The sequence below is a fragment of the Perna viridis genome, chromosome 2, assembly GCF_037379345.1.
Source record: "Perna viridis isolate PV_CMFRI_1.1 ecotype Kerala chromosome 2, ASM3737934v1, whole genome shotgun sequence".
Lineage (NCBI taxonomy): Eukaryota > Metazoa > Mollusca > Bivalvia > Mytilida > Mytilidae > Perna > Perna viridis.
In genome coordinates, this window is record NC_142446.1 from 58,780,052 (window position 1) to 58,800,744 (window position 20,693).

At 31.5% G+C, this 20,693-nt stretch overlaps 1 protein-coding gene and 1 pseudogene across 3 annotated transcripts in view; both read left to right on the plus strand.

The window, feature by feature from the left end:
• The window catches only part of LOC148626261 (uncharacterized), a 47,140-nt gene extending 31,331 nt beyond the window's left edge, over nucleotides 1-15,809 (plus strand). For all 3 annotated transcript variants that reach the window (XM_088570124.1, XM_088570125.1, XM_088570126.1), the window contains 6 exons: nucleotides 10,053-10,265; nucleotides 10,549-10,656; nucleotides 11,265-11,336; nucleotides 12,103-12,205; nucleotides 13,489-13,582; nucleotides 13,902-15,809. In XM_088570124.1, coding sequence (XP_088426250.1) covers nucleotides 10,053-10,265; nucleotides 10,549-10,656; nucleotides 11,265-11,336; nucleotides 12,103-12,205; nucleotides 13,489-13,582; nucleotides 13,902-13,956 — 645 coding nt within the window. In that variant the 3' untranslated portion in view covers nucleotides 13,957-15,809. The remainder of the gene's footprint in view (nucleotides 1-10,052; nucleotides 10,266-10,548; nucleotides 10,657-11,264; nucleotides 11,337-12,102; nucleotides 12,206-13,488; nucleotides 13,583-13,901) is intronic.
• A 2,069-nt stretch (nucleotides 15,810-17,878) lies between these two features.
• LOC148626262 (uncharacterized) lies at nucleotides 17,879-20,072 on the plus strand (annotated as a pseudogene).
• The last annotated feature ends 621 nt before the right edge of the window (nucleotides 20,073-20,693 follow it).

The window sequence follows — 20,693 nt, forward strand, 5'->3', positions numbered from 1 at the left end:
AATATAAAACTGTATACAAGAAATACTCAAAATAAAAACACCAAAAAGCTTATTTTTAATTGTTTTTATACCTTGTCTTTTCTTCCAATATTGCATCCTGAAAGATTTGATGTTTGCCTTGACTTACTGCCATATGATACATTAACCTCCATTAGTAATATTTCCTGGTAATTCTATCACTTGTTTTCCATTTATGTCACTATTAGTGGTGATGTATTTCCCAATTTTGTAGCTTTAGTGGTTGTTTGACTAAATCTTCTCCCTAGTTGCTCAATGTAATTGCCTAATAAATTACTATGTTTGCAATATCAACTGTTTCTAGGACAAAGTCTGTACTATTACACCCTCTATAATGTCTTCTTACAGTACCATATGCCTTATCAAGTTTAGAATAGAAAGTATGTTACAAAGACTGATGACTTAAACTTACCAATAGCTCTTTATTTATTTTTTACTACTACTATTCTTACTTTCATAAACATTACAGTCACATTTAGCTCAACATGTCCGAAAGGCCATGTGAGCTGTTGCCATCACTTAACATTCTTCGTCTATTGTTGTCATTGAAAAATCTTTTCCTTTGACACTACTAGGCCAATTAAAACCAAACTTGGAATGAATGTTCCTGAATCCTGAGAGTATTATGCACAGAACTGATGTCGGGATTTTTTTATCTTCTGGAAAACTTGGAATGTTGTTTATCAAGCCAGGTGAGCAATTCAGGCTCTTTAGTTTACAAGCTCTTTCGATCTTTTTCATATTTAATTAAATTAAATATGGTGGAAAGTGAAAAGTACTTTGGGCTTTGGGTTTGAATTCCAGAATGTCTGTCATTTTTTTTCTAACAAAGAAGCCTTGCACTTTTGATGTTGGAAAAATAATCATTTACTCATTGATTCTGTCTGAACAATTTAGCAAATGAATCATTCTTTCATTTCATTTACATTCCTCTATAAATTTTCATGGAGGGATATTGTCCAGCCCACACAGTCATTAACAAAAGAGAAATCTTTTGCCACTATTTACACTTTAACTTGGATATTGGTCCATTAACTTGCGGATTTGTTTGCCCAACACAATTGATGGGAGTTGGTAAGGATCGCAATAAAAGAAATTTATTGAATATATTCAGTATAAACCTTTTCATAGAAGCAAAATAACTAAGTAAAACTGATTGATGGTTAAGAAGGCATTGGGCTATGTTCTTAATTCTGTCTGGTTCTATTACATACTTCTTCATTTGCTTCTGCTTGGGACTTCTTTCTTTGTTTCTGTACCAGGCATTATAGTTGCTTTCATTCTACTTCATGTTGATATTTTGATATAACACTTTTTCAAAAGTACATATGCTCACTAAATAGTTTTAGTTTTGTCTGATATATGTAGAATGTAAGACCAGAACTATGAATGGCTAAAATGTTCTGATGGAAATGATGAAAGTTGTCAACACAGAAGTAGAAGATTGTCCAAGTGCAGAGGCACAGTTTTGTCTTTTAGTATGACATTGAGCTCTATCCATCATAGGCATATCCTAAAATTATATTGAACCTGAATGCTACAGTGTGCTGGGTTTTTTTTTGGATTTTGGTGTTAGCTGTCTATGAATTTCATGTCTCTTGGGTTTTACATCACAACTTTTCCATAATAGATGTGAAGAAAAATTGTAAAATGCAATCTGCATTATGACTTCCCTGCATTCTTATTTGCAACTCCCATACTCGTTTAATTTGATCTACGGAGCCAAAAGCAAGTCTTGATTGTCTACGTAAAAACAGTTATTCAATCTAATATTGGATTGAACTATTAGTAACGAGTGGATACCTATATAATCAGATTTGTGGTCCGGACAGAGGAGAATAGGGACTGATGGGAATAGTATTGTATGATTAATGTAATGTGATGGAATACATATTAGATTACTACTCTAATGATGGATCATGCTTAGAACCATACTGAAGTGGTACTGGCAGTTTCTTCAGTTCTACTATCCTTATGATGGAACATGCTTAGAACCATACTAAAGTGGTGCTAGCCGTTTCCTCTGTTCTACTATCCATATGATGGATCATGCTTAGAACCATACTGAAGTGGTGCTGGCCGTTTCCTCAGTTCTACTATCCTTATGATGGATCATGCTTAGAACCATACTGAAGTAGTGCTGGCCATTTCCTCAGTTATACTATCATTCAAACTTTTGGTACTTTTGGATAATTTGTGTGTAACTTTTTTATAAGATTCTTCTAATACTGCTATCATTAGTTTTATTATTCTGTTTTTAAAATGTTTATGAAGTATTTCTTGTACCATGTATCTGTATACATGTATGTCCTTAATTCAGTAGCAGTTTAAGAAACAAATGTCAGCAATTGATTTCTATTCATTGGATGGTGTAGCCTCTTGTTGCTTGAGTGGAGTTGTACTTGCCTTATTTACTGTGTTCGAGACAGTTTCTGATCAGCTTACAACATGTTATGATTAGAAAAGAAATCATCTGTCATTAGTGCCACAGTTCTCTCCTCCTTAACAATTGTAGATTATTGATTGAAATTAATATTGAAATATAAAATAATAAATTGTATTTAAGTTGGCTTAGCATTTGCTGGAAGGTTTATCATGAGATAACAGCTCTTATAGATTTTAATAAGGATTTATGATTAATTGTGACTGAAGTTTTTGGTGACATTTTTGAAGTTTAGCGTAACTTTCTTATTAGTTTAGGAATATGCATTGGATTTTCTTTGGATTTTGTTCACCAGCAATGGTAAGCTGTTATGTAATTTTAGTAATTCCGTAAAATTTTCTTAATTTTATTTTCATTGAAATGAAGGGATGATCTGTGATACCCACTCCCAGTCAATAATTGTGTGGCAAACAGAAGTTTTCTGTTCATCTATGTGGATCTTTTCATCAAGTAAATTTTTTATTTAAGATTTGTCTTTTAAGTTCAGACACTGATGTTAAAAAATTTGTACTTAAACTTTGTAGGTGTGGTATTTTTAGGTAATTTCCTTTTAAACAGAAAAATTACCAAAATATTATGTCAGTAACTTTACACAGTAATTAGCTCACCTAGACCAAATGTTTCAAAAAAAAATTAGGCAGCAATTAAGACTTGCTAAATCATTTGGTACATACAGTACTACTAAACTACTATTTTGTTGAGGTATGTGGATGAATATACCATTTTTAGAAAATATTTTTGTCCTTTTCACACCTGATCACTGCTGACCAGCATTCCACTTATCATCTTACTGTTCTCCATCAGTGAATTTTCATGTTGTTTTGCTTTATGAAACAAAATCTTACATTGCATTATGTGTCCAACTGCATTTCTACACTCTCAATTGTCAAATTTTCAATTTTAATTCACTCTGTAAGCCTCACTCATAAAATGAACATTTTATAGCTATTTAACTTTATATTTGAATATAGAAATTGAGAGGAACATTCAGTTTTTCATGTGACTGCTGATGTTTTTTATGTGTTTTCTCTAAATTCCTGTATGTTGTTCCTAGTTTCTGTCTCCATTTCTTTGCTGTGTTGTTTATGTGTTTTCTCTAAGCTCTGTATGTTGTTTCTTGTTTCTGTGTCTCTCTCTTTCTGTATGTTTTTTTTTGTTTCTGTCTATATTTATTTGTTCTTTTTTCTATGTTTTTCACATTTTCTGTATGTTGTCAGTTGTTTCTGTCTTTATTTCCTTGTTCTGTTTTCTATGTGTTTCACATTTCCTATATGTTGTTCATTGTTCCTGTCTTTATTTCTTTGCTTTATCTTCTGTGTGTTTTCTTTAAATTCCTGTATTTTCATTGTTGTTTCAGTCTCCATTTCTTTGCTTTATTTTCTCTTTGTTCTTTTTTTTCATAATTATTGTATTCCATGTGTAATTTCTGTTACAATTTCTTGTTTTATCATTTATATTTGATCAAAAGAACTTGGATTCATAGATTCTGTTTCTTTACCATGAAAAGTACATGCCCACTTAACTACAATAATGACTACATTAAAATGATATTTTGAGGTTTTATTCCCTGAAATGACATAAAAAGCAACTATGAAATAGCATCTTTCCTTTTAAACTTCTTGGTTAGCTTTAAATTCTATTTTCATGACCACATTATTATGATGGGACTTTGATATGTGGTAATATGCTTTGTAACACAAGAGAATGATGTTGTCTCTGATTTTAGAGTAATACCAAAGAATAGCAAATTCTATACAAAGACTTTCTGATATAGTGATATTATACTTTGTTCCTGCAGTGGCAGATCCAGGGAGTGCAGGGACATAATGTCCTCAGGGATGATTTTTTTCTGCTTTTTAGCGGAATTCCTGTGAATTGAAATCCGGATTTTACCGTTACAGTTTTTTTTTAACTGTTTATTTATTTCTGATTTTACCAATTTCTGTTTTGTTGGATGACCTCGTAAAATTATCCCTGTCCTGCTTAGTATTTAGCTGTCCTGAACCAATGGGTCTATGTGAGTTCTGTCATTGTTGTCTTTAACACTTCTAAAAAAAAATCTCTGAGAAAGCTAAGCAGAATTTATTTAAGTCGTCTCCAGCATTCTCTAAGTGTGTTGGTTATACCAATTAGGCTGCCATGTCTATTAATAGAACACAGTGGTTAAACCATCTATTTCACTAATGAGGTGAAATTCCTGCTTCAGTTTGAAAAGCTCTAAAAAAATCCTAGTTTAAGGACCTTTACTTTTCACAGTTATTTAAGGTGAAAATTGAAAAAAAGTTTTTATCTAAAATCTTGAAAACTTTAATAGAAAAAAAAACTTTCATTCAATGAAAAACTCTTATGATATGGCCTACAAAGATCTACTGTTCTTAGGATTGGCCTGTACAAATGAAAATTGATGAAATAATTATTTATTCTACTTGATCAATTAATATTGCAATCAGATATCTGTTCTGTCCAGGTGAGCTGTTCTGTCCAGGTGAGCTATTCTGTCCAGGTGAGCTATTCAGTCACTTGAGCTTAAAGGCTCTTTAAGAGACTGAATAGTATTGAACAATTTTTTTAAACATAAAATGATATGACAGATGTGTAGAAACTGTCTAGGTAGGACTATTATATTTCAGATGTCAGTGCTTTGGTGATCTCTGAAAGTATTATTATTTTGGATTTAGGTTATACACTGGTAATTATATTACCTTTCATCATATCTTTTCTTTTTTCCACTTGCAATGAATCCTAACAAAAACACATCTAGTGCCAGCTAATAACACGGTTTCAGTACCTTGAAAGGAAATAAAAAAATACATAATACATTGTCTGTCTGTCTGTCATTCTGTCATTCTGTCCATCTGAAAATCGTTGCAATTATCTTCGCTCACAATAGATGGGTCGATTTTAAATTAGGTGTGTGGATTCATATACTGTGAAAGAACTTTAATTTAGGGGTACCATTTTTTTTTTTTTTTTAAATGAAAAATGGTACCCCATAAACAATGTTATTTTCACAGTAGATGTAGCATATGTTTTAACCAGTCTTTATTGCATGCTGGTATTAAATTCCTATTTTGTTGGACTCCGCCACTGCCATTTTTGGGAATAATAGAACAAATTTGGATTGACTAATTTCAATTTGGAGTGTGGCTTCTTAAAGATGGGGCATATGTTGTAAATAATTTTGGTTGCTCTCCGATATCAACTTCCTCTATGAGTCGGGGTATGCCTAAGCAACTTCATGTTTATTTTTCCTATCTGATATTGGGGTCTGCATGGTAGATAGTTTTGTCAGAACTATTAACTGTCTTACAGTCCTACAATTTTTTGGTTTCATCATTTGTTCATTTCAGCTTTTTATAGTGTAAGATTAATAGGATAAGAGAGCTCTTCAGTTACCTTTGCTTTGGAGGAAACTTTGCCTTAGTTTTTTTATGATGTAGATCAAAATATCCAACACTTTCTGACAATCTTATTATTACATGTAAATTCTTCTTTTGAAGTATATTTAAAAAATTGATTAGTCATTTGTTTGTTCATTTTGTTCAAAGTCAAATCTGAATTGTTATTGATGTCCTTTTCTGTAATATGGAATGATTTCCTAGCAACTGTAACAGGAACTTAACTGTTTACTGGATGATTTCAACATCAAGTTAAAACATTTTGTAAGAAAAAAAGGGATTCTCTGAATGAAAGGGTTATTATGTATTTCACTTTTACATGAAAGAGCTAGCTAAAGGCTTGGTCTTACACAAAGATTCAACCTGCTTAAAATCTGTTGTCTCGGGCTGAAAGGTCAAATAGATAAGCTACATCTCTATTAAACTAATCAAAAGTGCTGACTGAAACAAAAAAGTGAAAGTAGTCATGTAGAAGCATTCCTCTGTAATGTAACAGTCACAATGTTGAATGCATAAAAATAAAAATGCATAATGAACCCATATAGTATATATTTTGAAACTTTTTCTTACATTTACCTTTTCTTCTCAATTCTTCATTGAATGCATGGAGATAAATATGCCACAAGACTAATACAATTTTTATTGTTATGTAGATAGCAGTGTTTTATGGAATGTTCTCAGTGTAATAAATTTTGATAATTCACACTGAAATAAATTAGGTAATTTCACTCTTGTGCTTTCTCCCGCCAAAACGTCACAACTTTGATATCAGTCCACCAATCACAGAATTCAGAATTCGAATTAAAAATATTGATAAATTATGAAGAAAATCTATATAATAAATAGGATAATTAATTGGTTATCGTGAGTAAACAAAATATTATCACTTGTGCCAAGAACGCTTAAGGATTTAGGTTGTGCGGGGAACAAGTTCCACACTCTTGTTAAATCTAGGCGTTCTTTGGCACTTGTGATGATATTTTGGTTATTCACTCTTTCCAATTAATTATCCTATTATTACATTTATTTCATTAGTTAAGAATTTCAAAACTGTTTCCTTGATTTTCCTTGATGAAAATTACAGTTGAACTATCATGCCTGTGAATCAAATACTTCACTTTAAATGTTAGAAGCATTTGATTTATAATGAAGTATTGTAATCTTTCTTCATGAATGTACATGCTTGATGAAAATTAATTTTCCTATAGTGAATGTAATCAAAAATAATTTGAATTTTTACAAGTGAGTGCTAATTGCATTTTCTTCAATTCTAGAAGTAAAATTGGTCCCTTGCTGTTCTGAGCTTGTTATTGTCAAAGTTGAAGATAATTATGTTAGCACTGTTTAAAGTTCATAAGGGATACCATTATCTAGGTTATTGAATAGTGAACTAGCTGTTCAAAAGAAGTTTGATGATCTAAAACTTGATTGTTTGAAATTGTGAAAAAATATATGAACAAGTTGAAAAATAATTTTCATTAAATGGAGTTAAATTTCTCGACATATATACTCAATAAAAATTGCAGCATATATTTTTCATATGTTTTGAAAGCACCTGAAAAACATATGTTTATGACTACCATGAAAAATGTATGAAAATTATATGTTTCCAACTATTGAATAAATTCATGAAAAACAGTTCAATAAAAATCATATGGTATTTATGATTTCAGTATGGTTTTATACATGAAAAAAGTATGGTTTTTATATTATTTAAAAAAAATACATGATTTCATATATTTTTAAAGGCACAAAAACATATTTTTATCAAAGTAAAAGAAAACAGGTTTCCATATGTTTTAAAACATATGAAAACATATGTTGCAATTTTTTTATGTATAGCCAGGCAACAGGCAACATACAAAAATGTACCTTATAAAATCATTAGTAAAGCATACTGATTAGGAAAGTACCATTTGTCATTGTTTTTGCTTGTTTTTTGTTTTCAAATTGTTAAGGAAAACTCAATGATTTTTCTTGGGATGCACATGTATTAGGCTTTAAAGCTTATCTGTCTGATGTATAATATCCTTTCAGAAAAAATAATCTACTTACCCTTTCAGTGCAAGTTATCCCCAGGTTATTGTTTTTGTTTTTGTTTTTTTTTTTTGTGTTTTGTGGATGAAAATGTTCTATATAATGCTTCATCTACCATAAATATGATAAATTGTGTGGTATTATTTGTTAACAGTTTATCATGTATACATCTCATTAATTCTGTCTTGTTTTTCCTATGTGATTCAAAATAGTTAAATAAACTTTACTTTTCTGTAATATTTGTACCAATGGTTTGATATTATATTAAATTGCAATGAAATTTGGTACACTTGTTGATCCTGATGTAACTAAATACTGGTGGGGGCGAACTATTGTTTCAGAATATTTCCAAGATAATGGTTTATGACTAAGAATCATATCATCATTCAGTTCAATAATAGCTATGGATGTTTCATATATGGAGTAAGTATCAGTTTGCATGATACTCATAGAAATAGATGACAATTATCAGGTCCAAGTCGACTAGGCCTGACATGAAAGCTTCATTCCTGGAATATACAATTAGAAAGAGAATAATATATACATTTTGTATGACAAAAATGATCCATTGAATGTCATGTCTTAAACGGAAATCCGTTTCCTTTCTCTATGAATAAAAGATAATATTGACAGATGCTGTTCTTTTAGATTCATTTATGGCATTGTTGGGATTACTTCTAATTCTGAATGTAGATTACTAGTTAAACACAGTATTTCATTGTATGGAAGATGTATGAAAGGAGCCTAGTAACTAAATGATACTCAATTTGTAACATTAACCATAAGACCTCTCTATGAGGGAGGTTATTGTTATATAAAAATAATGTAACCATTCCATATATGTATTTATTATATTTTTGATATTTTCTCTGGAATTTTATTTTCACAGTAAGACCTTGAAACTCTTTTTAATGTTTCCTTCCCAATTTGAAAAGTAATCACAAATTCAATACTGGGCAAAGATTGATTAGAGAAGATGTCACTAACATTTCTTAGTTTTGGTTTTCAGTGAAAATAATGATGCCAAAAACTTACTTTATCACTTTTTTTTTTCTTTTCCGAAAAGGGGGGGGGGGACAATAACTGGTCTAAGAGGTGTGCTTTAGTGATTTAAAGTTTTTTTCTTCATAATCAACCACCCCCATGGATTTGCCTATGTATATTGTAATGACACAATGACTGTGATGAATTTCATAGGAAGGGATTACTGTTGTATTTGGTTTCTGCCTTATTGTACTTTCATTTGATATCAGCTGGGTAAAGTAAAAGGAAATTAAAATGTACAAATTACAAATCTTTAAGAGATTTAATAGCAAAACCCTTTTTGAAAATTCCACTAGCCCTATAAAGATGTCATTTTAAAGAAGTGACATTGCCATTACAACCTCCAATAATTCTTGTCTAGACAGCTGGCATGAGAAATGAGAGAATTTGGTGACAGGCTGCTAAAATGTATTAAGTAGAATGAGAAATGATGGTCTATAACAGGTCTTAATGGAAATCTAAGGAATAATTTTTACATTTAACTTAGCAATTTTTCTTGTCTCATGGATTTTGTGAGATTCTTACAATGGTTTGGGATTTGATTAATTACAGATCTTTCTAGTTTTAATTACAAAGTTCTTGGTGGATTAAATTCAATTTGTTTTGTTTAAGGAGGTAGGCATATGGTAAGGGATATAAGTCTTGAAATCAGTGATATGTTTGTATCATATTCAATTTCACATTGCCTCTCAAGCTTCTGTTTGAAGCAGAATAAAATCAATCCAAGTTAATTAGATGCTTACATAATATTGATGTAATATGCTGAATACAAACGTTCCAATGATTTTTAGGAGTACCCTAGGTCTACCTCCTTAACTTTATGTTGCTGTTGATGAGAAAAGGTCTTTAAAGGAACTTAAAGTTTGATTTCACCTTGATTGTACAGTTTCTGAAATTTTAACATTTCAGGGGTAAAAATTAGCACTGGTCCAAGGTCCAGGACTCTCAATTTCTGGTGCAGGACCATGAAATTTCATCTATCTAGGTCCAGGACCTACCATATTTGAACCCCTGATCATTTAGATTTGTTTAAAACAGTTTGTGTAACCATAAAGATCGAGGAAGACAAAATTATATTCATGTATGACAAACAAAAAATTGGTATTTTCCAGTCTCAGAAGAATGATCGTGAAGAAATCCGTAAGAAACTGGCCATGGCACCAGTGGAGGATGACTTTGACTCAGAAATGTTCAAGCGTCCAGGATATTCGGCAAAGCTACAGACAGGGATGAACCTGCAGATCTGTTTCATGAATGAATCTCGGGGGGAAGGTGAACGAGAGGAAACCAGTGATCCCTTACCTGATGTTGTTCCAGCAAAAGAGGTTCAGCATTAATTTTTTTTAGTTTCCTTCTCTCCTATGATCCTGTCATCAATTTGATGATTATCAAATATGAAATCATGGATCACAAAGTTTGAGTTATTTGATGTTCTTTCCCTTGTGAATTAAAACAACAGATAACTTTAAAATAATTGTATATAGGACTAGTTGTTACAGAAAATACATGATTTAAAATCCCATTTTTCTTATTCGGAACTTTTATATGAATACCTTCCAGTTATTTGGTGTTGAATGGTTTCTGTATGCTTAATAAATAATTTTTCAGACAAAACCAGAAAGTAAGGATTCACAAGGAAAAGATAAGGAGGAAGATGAAGACTTCTTCAAGAAACAAGCCCGGTTACAACAGGAAGCTAAAATTGCATTGGCTCAGGTAGTTATTAGTTCCTACAGATAGCGGGAATATTGTACAAAGATAAGATATGTGAAATAGTTTTCAGATATAAGTACTGAGAAAATTATAATACGGTTGATAAATGCAATTTTGAAAAAGAAAAAATATTATATTTAACACCTTATCATTCATATACATGTATCCTTCCAATATAATTCTGAAACAATTCACATGTAAATAATAGTGCTAATTGATAATGATAATTGTCCATAATGGAAGAAAAATTAAGTACCAGACTTTATGGCTACATATGCATGTAAACTTTCCTTTGATATTTATTAGTGCAGCATATGGTTACCGGTATAGACTGGTATAATTGATTTGTGGGTCTTTTATTACATGTACATGAATAATTGTCTTGTTGCTTCTATTGGACCAGAGAAATACAGATTTGACATGTGTCTGGAATGTTGGTCATATTCTCAGTTAAATCTTTCTACTACTTTTTTAGAACCTCTCTTCTTATGTCTTGAGTACAGATTTGTGTGTTTAAAATATTGCACATGTAACATTATGCTGCCATAAGGTTTGAAGTGCTTTCAACTTTTAGTTAAATTCCTGTTATGACTGACTTTATCATCTTCCAGGCTGGTTCCATGGCACATATGCAACTAGAAGTAGAAAAACAGATGAAGAAAAAATCTCCTGTGGCTGATATTGTAAGTTTAATCTAAGTAATTAAACTTATAGAAATGATAAAAAAAAACATCGCTGTTAACCTTATGGGAGATTCTTCCCCACTGACATTGTTTCCTGTTGGAAATGTTTATGTAAAAGCAAATTTTTTATGTAAAATTTCAATTATTTAGTAATTTCAAAGAAAATATAGTAAATTTAATAAAATACCATCCTTAAATTTCACATTTTTATGTGGTAGATTCTAAAATTTTCATGGATTTTGTGGGAGTCTTCCCCTAATGTTGGAGGGTTAACAGGTATGAAAAACATATAAGGCTACTGTAGTACAGAAAACTGAGTTCATTTCACTGTTATGTGACATTTATACCATCCACACTAAGGACTGCTAGGATATTGTTCAACCGACTTTCTAACATACACCATAAATATTAAGAACTGATAGGATTTAGGATATTGCTTGACCTGCTTTCTATTTCCCTAGCATGTTTCATTACTGTTTTCATTGAAGTCGCATAATTTGGTATCATTTTTTCTTTGTTGATAATTTGATCACAAGTTACACAAATTATTTTTTGTAGGATTGTTTGTTTTAATATTTTCCTTGATGTAGTTGTTTAAATCTTTTTTTTGTGTTGAAGATTTTATTTTCATTGCACTGTACTATTATATTTTTTTTCATTGAAATAGACAATTATTTGTTGACATAAGGTAACATGTATATTCAAATTTTCAAAGATGTTTTTTTACTTCAAAAAACCACACAACTGAGTATGTTGAATATTTTAGATTGGTTTGCCATTTTCCCATCATCGTTATGGTAAATCAGTATACGAGATGAGTGTTGGACAGTTACAGACTCTAGTCAATGATCTACATACTCAAATTGAAAGTAAGTCATTATAAAGTAACATTTGTAGTTATAAAAAAATATTTCACTGTCATTATTGTTTATAGACACTTGGTTTCCATTCAATGAATAAAATATTAGTCATGGATCACTAGGAAACTTTAATAGAAGCTTCCATACCATGAAAAGGAATGTTATGATTGGTGGTCCAATTATTTTGGAATTGGGATCCAAAAACAAGTATTTTATTAACTGTATAAATTGCTTATTTGTTGAAAATTCTGTCTGGATTTTTGAAAACAGGGTTCAAAACTAAAATTAAAAAACATAGTTAGATTCATCTTAGCAAAGAACCGAAGAAATATAATATAAAAACAAAATGGTCCAAACCTGGGGTGGAAAGTAAACTTAGTTTGAATTTCAAAATCATAAATATTTTGGATTCTTTGATTAGCTGTCAGATTGGAAACTTGTGCTTAAATTATTGATTTTAGGCCTCTTTTTCAAGTTGCCCTGTGCAGGTCCGGGGGTTAAAAGAATAGGCCTGCAGCAGCACTAAGCTTGTCGTATAAGGCCACTAAATAGTGCTCAAAAACCTAGCCGGGGGCTAGGCGCTCTGCCCACAGAGCAACTGGGATGTGTGCCCCAGGTGGTGGAATGGGGTACCCCTGGCGTGTTACATGCTGGGGTTGTCAGGCTATAATACGGAAAACCTGACCGCAAACCATAGTGGTGCCCCGTGTTGGGAAAGATGCCACGTTCCTCGCACATTAAAGAACCCTACTGAGGTATTTGATAGGAGTAGGAACCTTTGCGCTCCCCCACAGGAGGCTAAATTGCCCATCCCCCCTATTTCCAGTGCCAATCAAAATTTGTCGACCCTATTGTCCTTGTGACCTATCCTTTTTTTTCATTTCATGTTCATTTTATCATCAATTTTATGTTCATTGTCTGAATATAGCTGAAATATTGCTGCTCGGACGTTAAACCCCAACAAACAAACAAACAAAACTTTTTCAAGTTTGTGATATTGGTTTGCATTGAGTTACATAGGGTCCAGTGGAAACTCTGTTCAATACTTACAAATATTGGACTCTTTGAAGCTTCTTGTCCTTAATCTAATACCTACCCAAATACACAAGTATTAGATATTTGAATTTTCATAATTTTAACATATACTTTTTAATATAAACATGCACTGTTATTTCTGCACAGATTAACTATAATTATTTCACTGTTTTATACATGGATTAAACAATAATTTAAGGAAAATAGATTTGATTTCAATCCTAATGGATTTATAATTAAACTTGTAATACTTTCAGACCTCAATGAGGACCTTGTAAAACTTCTGATGGAGAGAGATGAACTTCATATGATGCAGGACTCAAAACTTGTTGACATCGAAGACTTGACAAGGTTATATAATTTCTAAACATGAAAGCATGCATTTAAAGGATTTGTGTTGTTTTTTGTGTGTTTGTTTTTTTTTTCACACCAATTACTTGGTGATAATTACAGCTTGTCAATTTTTAAGATTCACATTCAAAGGAAATTTGATACCCCCAGTAAGTGGATAGTTAATTCCCATGTGCTTGCCATTTAAAACATTTTCTCTATATAAATCTATTTTAAAGCATTAAATATACCAGGTGTTGTGAAAATAAGGATACTTGTATTCTGAAGAAAAAATAAGAATGTAGCCATGTTAAAGTAAGAAATGGGTTTTGTTTTGCAGGAGAGCTGAAGAAAATGCAAACAGAATCAACAGTAAAAAGAAAACTAAGTCTTGACACAGTTAAGGGTGCTATCCAAGTCTTCCTGCCAGCAGACATTTTGAAGTGAATCCATTGGTCATCAAGTGTCCAATCAAATAACATACTGTCATCATGTGACTAAACATGTGATATTTTATACATGCAACTTGACCTGTAGTTAGGTCAATAGCCTTTATTTGGTGGACAGATTTATGCATAACTGAAAAAAGTACATGTTGTAACTGTCAAGTTTGAAATGCCATAATTAGACTTTAATACCTTGTTAAATTAGTTATGCATGCAAAATAAACGGACAAACTGCTAATATTTGATGTCCTTTGGTGACTGTGTTGTGTCAGTTCTAAAATAATATCATGGGCATTTTTTCTACTTCTTTAATGAATTAACTGTTGATAAAATTCTACAGTTTGGTCTAAAACAACATATGCTTGAAGAATTTTAAAGGAATTCAGATATGAAGTTTAACAGTGAAATATTCTTAGATCCAATTAAAACTCATGGAATTTTTGCTAAGCTTCATCATGTTATTTCCCTCTTAATTTAGAGGATTCTACTACAGCAAACAATTATAACCATCATCATTGTACAACTTAATGTTTTTAGGGTTGCTGAGTTTATCATACATGTATTGGTTCACAAATCTCTCAAGACAGTAATATTTCTGGACTTCTGTTATATTTAGTTTTGTGACTTTGTTTTATTTTTTTATGTGCCAAATCATGTGTATAATTCCTTCTTTAAATGATGTGTAGAAATCCTTGCTTGTGTTGCAGGGAGTGACTCTGTGATGTTTAATGTGCATTTATTGATTTTTTACTGTTTTGGGACTAAACATGCTGTTAATATTTAGGTGGTATTATAATGTCTTAGAACATATTTTCATGGTTTACAACTGAGGGAAGTTGATGTTATAGAGATCAAACACGTAACTATAGATTGTTAAGGAGTAATCATACCTGTAAAACTTTGGAGTATCTCATGTGGGAGATTCTTACCATTGTCACTGTGTCATATAGGAGATATTTACATAAAAGAATTTTTTTTTTTGGTGTAAAATTCAATTATTTAGTATTTTTCACAGAAAATTTAGTTATCTTTGCAAATCTTTCATTCTATATGTTAAATTCTAAATTTTACAATGATTTTGTGGGAGCGTTAACAGGTATGAGTAACCTCTATTTCTGTTTAATATATACTTGTAAATTCAGAAGTAATGGTATGCTTTTATGATTGGTTAATTACAACTTTTTTCTATAACAAAAACATTTTATTGAGAATAACTCATGAATCAAAGAATAAGCATTATGGATTTTTTCAACAGCTATTAAAAGCAGCTACAATTACTGAATGTCAACTGGCTGTACTAAGATGATAGAGTCAGTAGAAATTTGCATATGTTAAGACAAGAACTGGAGTTGAACTGTTGGTCTCAATCACCTCATGTTCTTTTAAACTTAAATAAGTTTAACTTCTGTTTGTTCTTAGCATTATAATCATTTATAATTTTTATTTTCCATGAGTAACTGGTTTACTCCCACAGAATCTTCTTTTTATATCAGTTTTACATTATATACATTACCAGTCCATGTGTATGCGTTAGTTCCATACAAATATAACTGTACATTATACTTACAATTTTGAGTATAGTAAAGTTGTAATATTTATCTGCAATACACACATAATTTTATCATATTTATAATTTATCATTTGAGGACTGACTACTACTCTAACAATTTTAGTAGATAGTTTAACTAAACTACTAATGTAGTAGGTAGTCTTTAACTTAACCAATAGCTTTATTTTATAGATTGAAAGAATTTTTCTTCAAACTTAACCAATGTTGAAAAATAAACAATTATTTACATCTGTTTTTGACTTTCAGTATTCACTTACCTCAGATTTATAATACCCAGGTACAAAAAACATTTGAACACCATTCAGGGTCTATATACTAATAAATATATGTTTTACATATAATGCAGAAAAGCAGCATGTCCCATTTGAAGAGTCTATGGTATGACAATGAACTCAAATGTTTGAGGAAAGCATGTTTTTGCTACATGTATGACAATATGGGCAATTATTCAAGAATAATAAACAGGAAATGTACTGAGTGAACAGGTCCCCGCATTCAAAAACATTTTTTGAGATTACTGTGCCATTAGAAGTCAAAGTAAAGTCCTATTTTTAATGCACACATATTTTCTTGAAGGAATTCAGAGAGAGGAAAAGAAGAAAGTTCATGAATAGATAACCCATATGAAATAATTTTATGCTAATAGATATTGAAATGTTTACTATGAAATACCAGACTATTCAGGTAATAAGATTAGTCAGGTAGTAAGACTATTCAGGTAGTAAGATTATTCAGGTTCTTTTGTAGTAATAAACACAGCTAAGAATTAGACATCAGCGATGACAGTTTTTTCAACAGTGTAATTTCCATGTACATATCATACAACATGGCTACCATTGCTTCAACAAAAGATAGAAATGTTAACATTTAGAGGCTTAAAAAGGTATTATCTGTTGCTTTATTCCTTTCAATCGCGGTTTTTTTGTTTTCAAAACAACTGTTTTTGAAAGAATACTTTGAATATTGAAATTGACAACCATGTCACGTTGAATGTCGTCATTTGCAATGTCAATTTCACTGAATGAGGGCCTTCAAGAAAAAAAAATATTGATACATTTCAGATAGTAAGGGATTGGAATTATAAGGATTAAAACACTGTTTTTCCAGAATTTATGGGTGTCTAAAATCAGACCACTCACTCACAAACCTGACATAAAAATCTTTCTGACTTCTATTTGTTTTGTGAATGAGTAGTCAGATTTTACACATTGGACTATATTCTGGAAAAACAGTGTTTAATCAATGTTTTCTTAATTCAAATTTGATATATCACAATATTATTTTAGCAAAGAATATGGGTTCGGCTAATCATTCATTTCTAGTTTTAGATATACTGTTAACTGTTAAATTTTCAGTTTACAGTAGTTTGAGTTTAAGTGAAGGGTGAATAAGGGTTTAAATGGAGTTTCTGGTCAATTCTTTATGCTACTTCTTCAGGCATTCATCAAGGTACAATTGGAGTTGGATTCAAAGTTCAAGTTGTATTAAAGTTTTTGATTGATGCAGTTGGGTAAATAAAACAAAAATGTTAAGCAATACAATCCCATATCTTTTTTTTTTAATTTTTATACAACCACAAAAAAATTGCAGTCTTATAATAGTATCATGCTGTCATTGTTGCCATGGTTGTTGTCCATAGACATATCAGGTTCAGACTATAACATGAGTATAAGTGTAGATCTTTATCAAAATATACCACATGAGGAAGCCTGGGATTGACTTTGGGGACTGTGGCTTGAACCATTTAGAAACTAGAGGCCAGAAACCAGCATTATTCAGCTCAGTAGTAAATAGATCTTTTTTCACATAATATCACAAGATGGCATACCACCAAATTTTTGGAGTTGTAATTTGAACCATATTTATGAATAAGAGGCCAAAAAAAGGCTATTATGATTCTTGTAAAAGCCTTATTGTGTGTCAAATATTCAAACACAATGAAAATTTGAAGCTGTATCAAGCTTGAATGGTGAGTCCATCATTTATATAACTGTTCTGCAGTCATATAAAGCAGCACAATGAAAAACATTTTATTTGTTTTGTTGTCTTGGGGGAACATGTGTCTCTGATAAATGTGGGTGTCCCTTCAGTTTTTCATGAAAAGTCATATAAACCAAGAATAAAATTACATTGTACATGATAGACTGGTTTTTCCTTTGATGTTGACAACCATCAGTTTATTCCAACAGTTAAAGCAAAATTACCTCAATTTAGCCAATTGATTGCTTATTTAAATAACAACAGAGATTAAGTTGCATTGTTATAAATTCAAAAGTTTGACTTGAAAGTATCTTGAACATTTAAGCCCAATGAAGTCAGAAGTCACGTAAAATGACACGAGATAGATAGATTATATTATCTGTCATATTTGAACATGCATTTGGCCACAGTTTACATAGGGAAGAAAACGAAAGCTCTAAATGACTAAAACACAGTGTTGTTAAAAGATATTGACTTATCTGTTATTAATTTTGCATTAGAGAGGAAATTTTATTGACGGATTACTTAAAGATCAGAAACTATGTAATTTTGTTATTGATTTAAAGATACTGGTAACCTAAGTACATACAGGTTAAATAACAACAAGGAAGTATATCTACAGTAAAGTGCAAAAATGGCAGAGTCAGCAGACCCAGCACAAGTTCCTACACTGTGTCAGTTTTGTGAAGAATCTGAAATTAGTTGTAAATGTTTTAACTGTGAAATGTTCCTATGTCAAATCTGTACAAGGAGAATTCATTTCAAAATCAAAGAAATTCTAGAACATAAGGTCATCAATCTAAAGGACTTGGAGACTATCGATGCCATCGACATGCAACGTAGAGCTGACCTTAGAAAATTAACCTGTAAAGTTCATAACGGTCAAACCTGTATTTCATTCTGTAGTGAGTGTAAAGGTGTAATTTGTTTGACATGCTTGAATGAATCTCACCAGGCCCATAAACAGAAACAATATCTTGTTTACACAAATTGAAGGAAGACATCAACATTGCCTTTCCCAAATTAGAAAGTGAAAGTATAAAGCTCAATGAGATATTAGCTAACAATGAAATAGAATATAATGAGGCAAAGAAAAGCATAATCCAGCAAGAAAAAAGAGAAAAAGATGCAGTAACCAGACATGCTCAAATGCTTTTAAAAGAACTTGAAAAACATCATCACTCAATGGAGGTCAAAACTAAACAAGGGTTATCAAAGGTACAAAAAGGTATTAATGACTTAAATATAAAGAAGGAAAACACAGAAAAGAAATTATCATGCCATCATGTGGAGGAGATATTTGAAACAATTGATTCTTATGATATAGAAGTGTATGAGAGTGGTATTAGGAAAACTTTGCTGAAATTCATGCCAGCTGATTTAGGAACTGATGAGAAAAGCATTGGAGCAATCTATGAAATACCAGAAATTAGTTGTGTACATACATTCAAGACTGGATGGAAAAATGTGACTAATATAATAAATCTAGAAAATAACCAAAAAATTGTGTCAAGCATTCACAATTCAAAATTTCAGCAATTCACCTTTAATGGAAAAGAATTGCTGAGTGGGTCATCAAAATACAATATATCTGTATCTGATATGGCCATAATGAAGAATGGAGATGTGGTATTTTCTGGGGGTAGTGAATTAAGAATATACTCTAAGACTGGAGCTTTAAGACCCTTTAAGACATTTTGCCCCTTGTTAATATTAGGTGTTCATGTAAACAAATACAATGAGGTAGTGGTAGGACTGTTGGAATCATGTTCTGTAACTGTAAAAAAAGACAGCATTAGGAGGGTTGTAGTCCTGAATCAATCAGGGGACATTCAACATATATATGAATATGACAGAAGCAACCAGAGGCTGTTTACCACACCACGTTGGATTGTAACCTGTAATGACACTTTCTGTGTTGTTGATACATTTAATGAGGTTTTTCAGGGAAGGGTGGTGGCACTGACTTATGGGGGACAAGTCAAGTGGACTTACAATGGCAAGGGTAATATAAATCAGAGTAAATTTTATCCTAGAGGCATGACAGTGACCTCATCAGATATGATCCTGGTTTCTGATGATGAGAATCATGCCATACATGTACTGAATCTCACTGGACAGGTCACTGTGTGTCATAAAGTTGGGGATATTGGGATAAAATATCCATTCAGTTTAGACATCGACTCTGAAGGTTTATTATGGGTTGGATGTGGTACCTTGAATAATAACAAATATATAAGAGATAACATTCATGTTCTTAAAATCTAGAATATGTAGAAGTTCTAGAATGCATGTGGCATGTTTCCCTTATCCTTTATTTAAGAATAAAATGCTCTACAGTAAGTTTTTGATACAGTATGAATTTGATGATAGAATTCAATTGATGGTTACAATTTTTTTTTGCTTTGATCATAAACGAGCATTCAGGAATAAAGTACGAAGCAGGTCACAGGTTGATATGATTGCAGATGTGCTGGGACAAATATAAATACACTATTCAAACTTGATAGAGGTCTGAATTTAGATTGAGATTAAATACCTTACTCAGCATTACATTCTTCCAAAATCTTTAATATTGGTATAATACCCCTAGTACTTACTTAAGTAATTATCAGAAAAAAAACATGTTCATCTCTAACCCTTATTGGTCCTCAATGCCTAAATAGCAAGGGTCATAGCCCTTTATATAAACCAAAACCGACTTTTAGTGAAATGGAACCTTGCAGTTTATTTTCATAGGGATCCATACTTGTTCTCCTGTTATTGCCTAGACACGAGGAAAATGGCCTTTTTGGTCTCTTATTCCTTCCTGATTACATTCACAACCCAAAAATAAATAGTGGTATGAATTCTTAAGGTACAACACTAATACTGAAACTATAAACCGGTACTTATGTTTAACAAAATGCTTACTTCTGGCTATTTTTGGTGCCTTATCTGAAACAGGGTTATAACCTCAAAAATCAATCAAATTTTTCCTTTTGAGGAATAAAACCTTGTGGTATAATGTCATAGAGATCCATACTTTAATTCATGCTACTCTTTGGATACCAGAAAAATACTAGGTATTTTTAGCCCTTTTCAGCCCTTAATTCCCAAAAAATCAGATCCAGTCCTTCCTTAATAGTATGAAAGA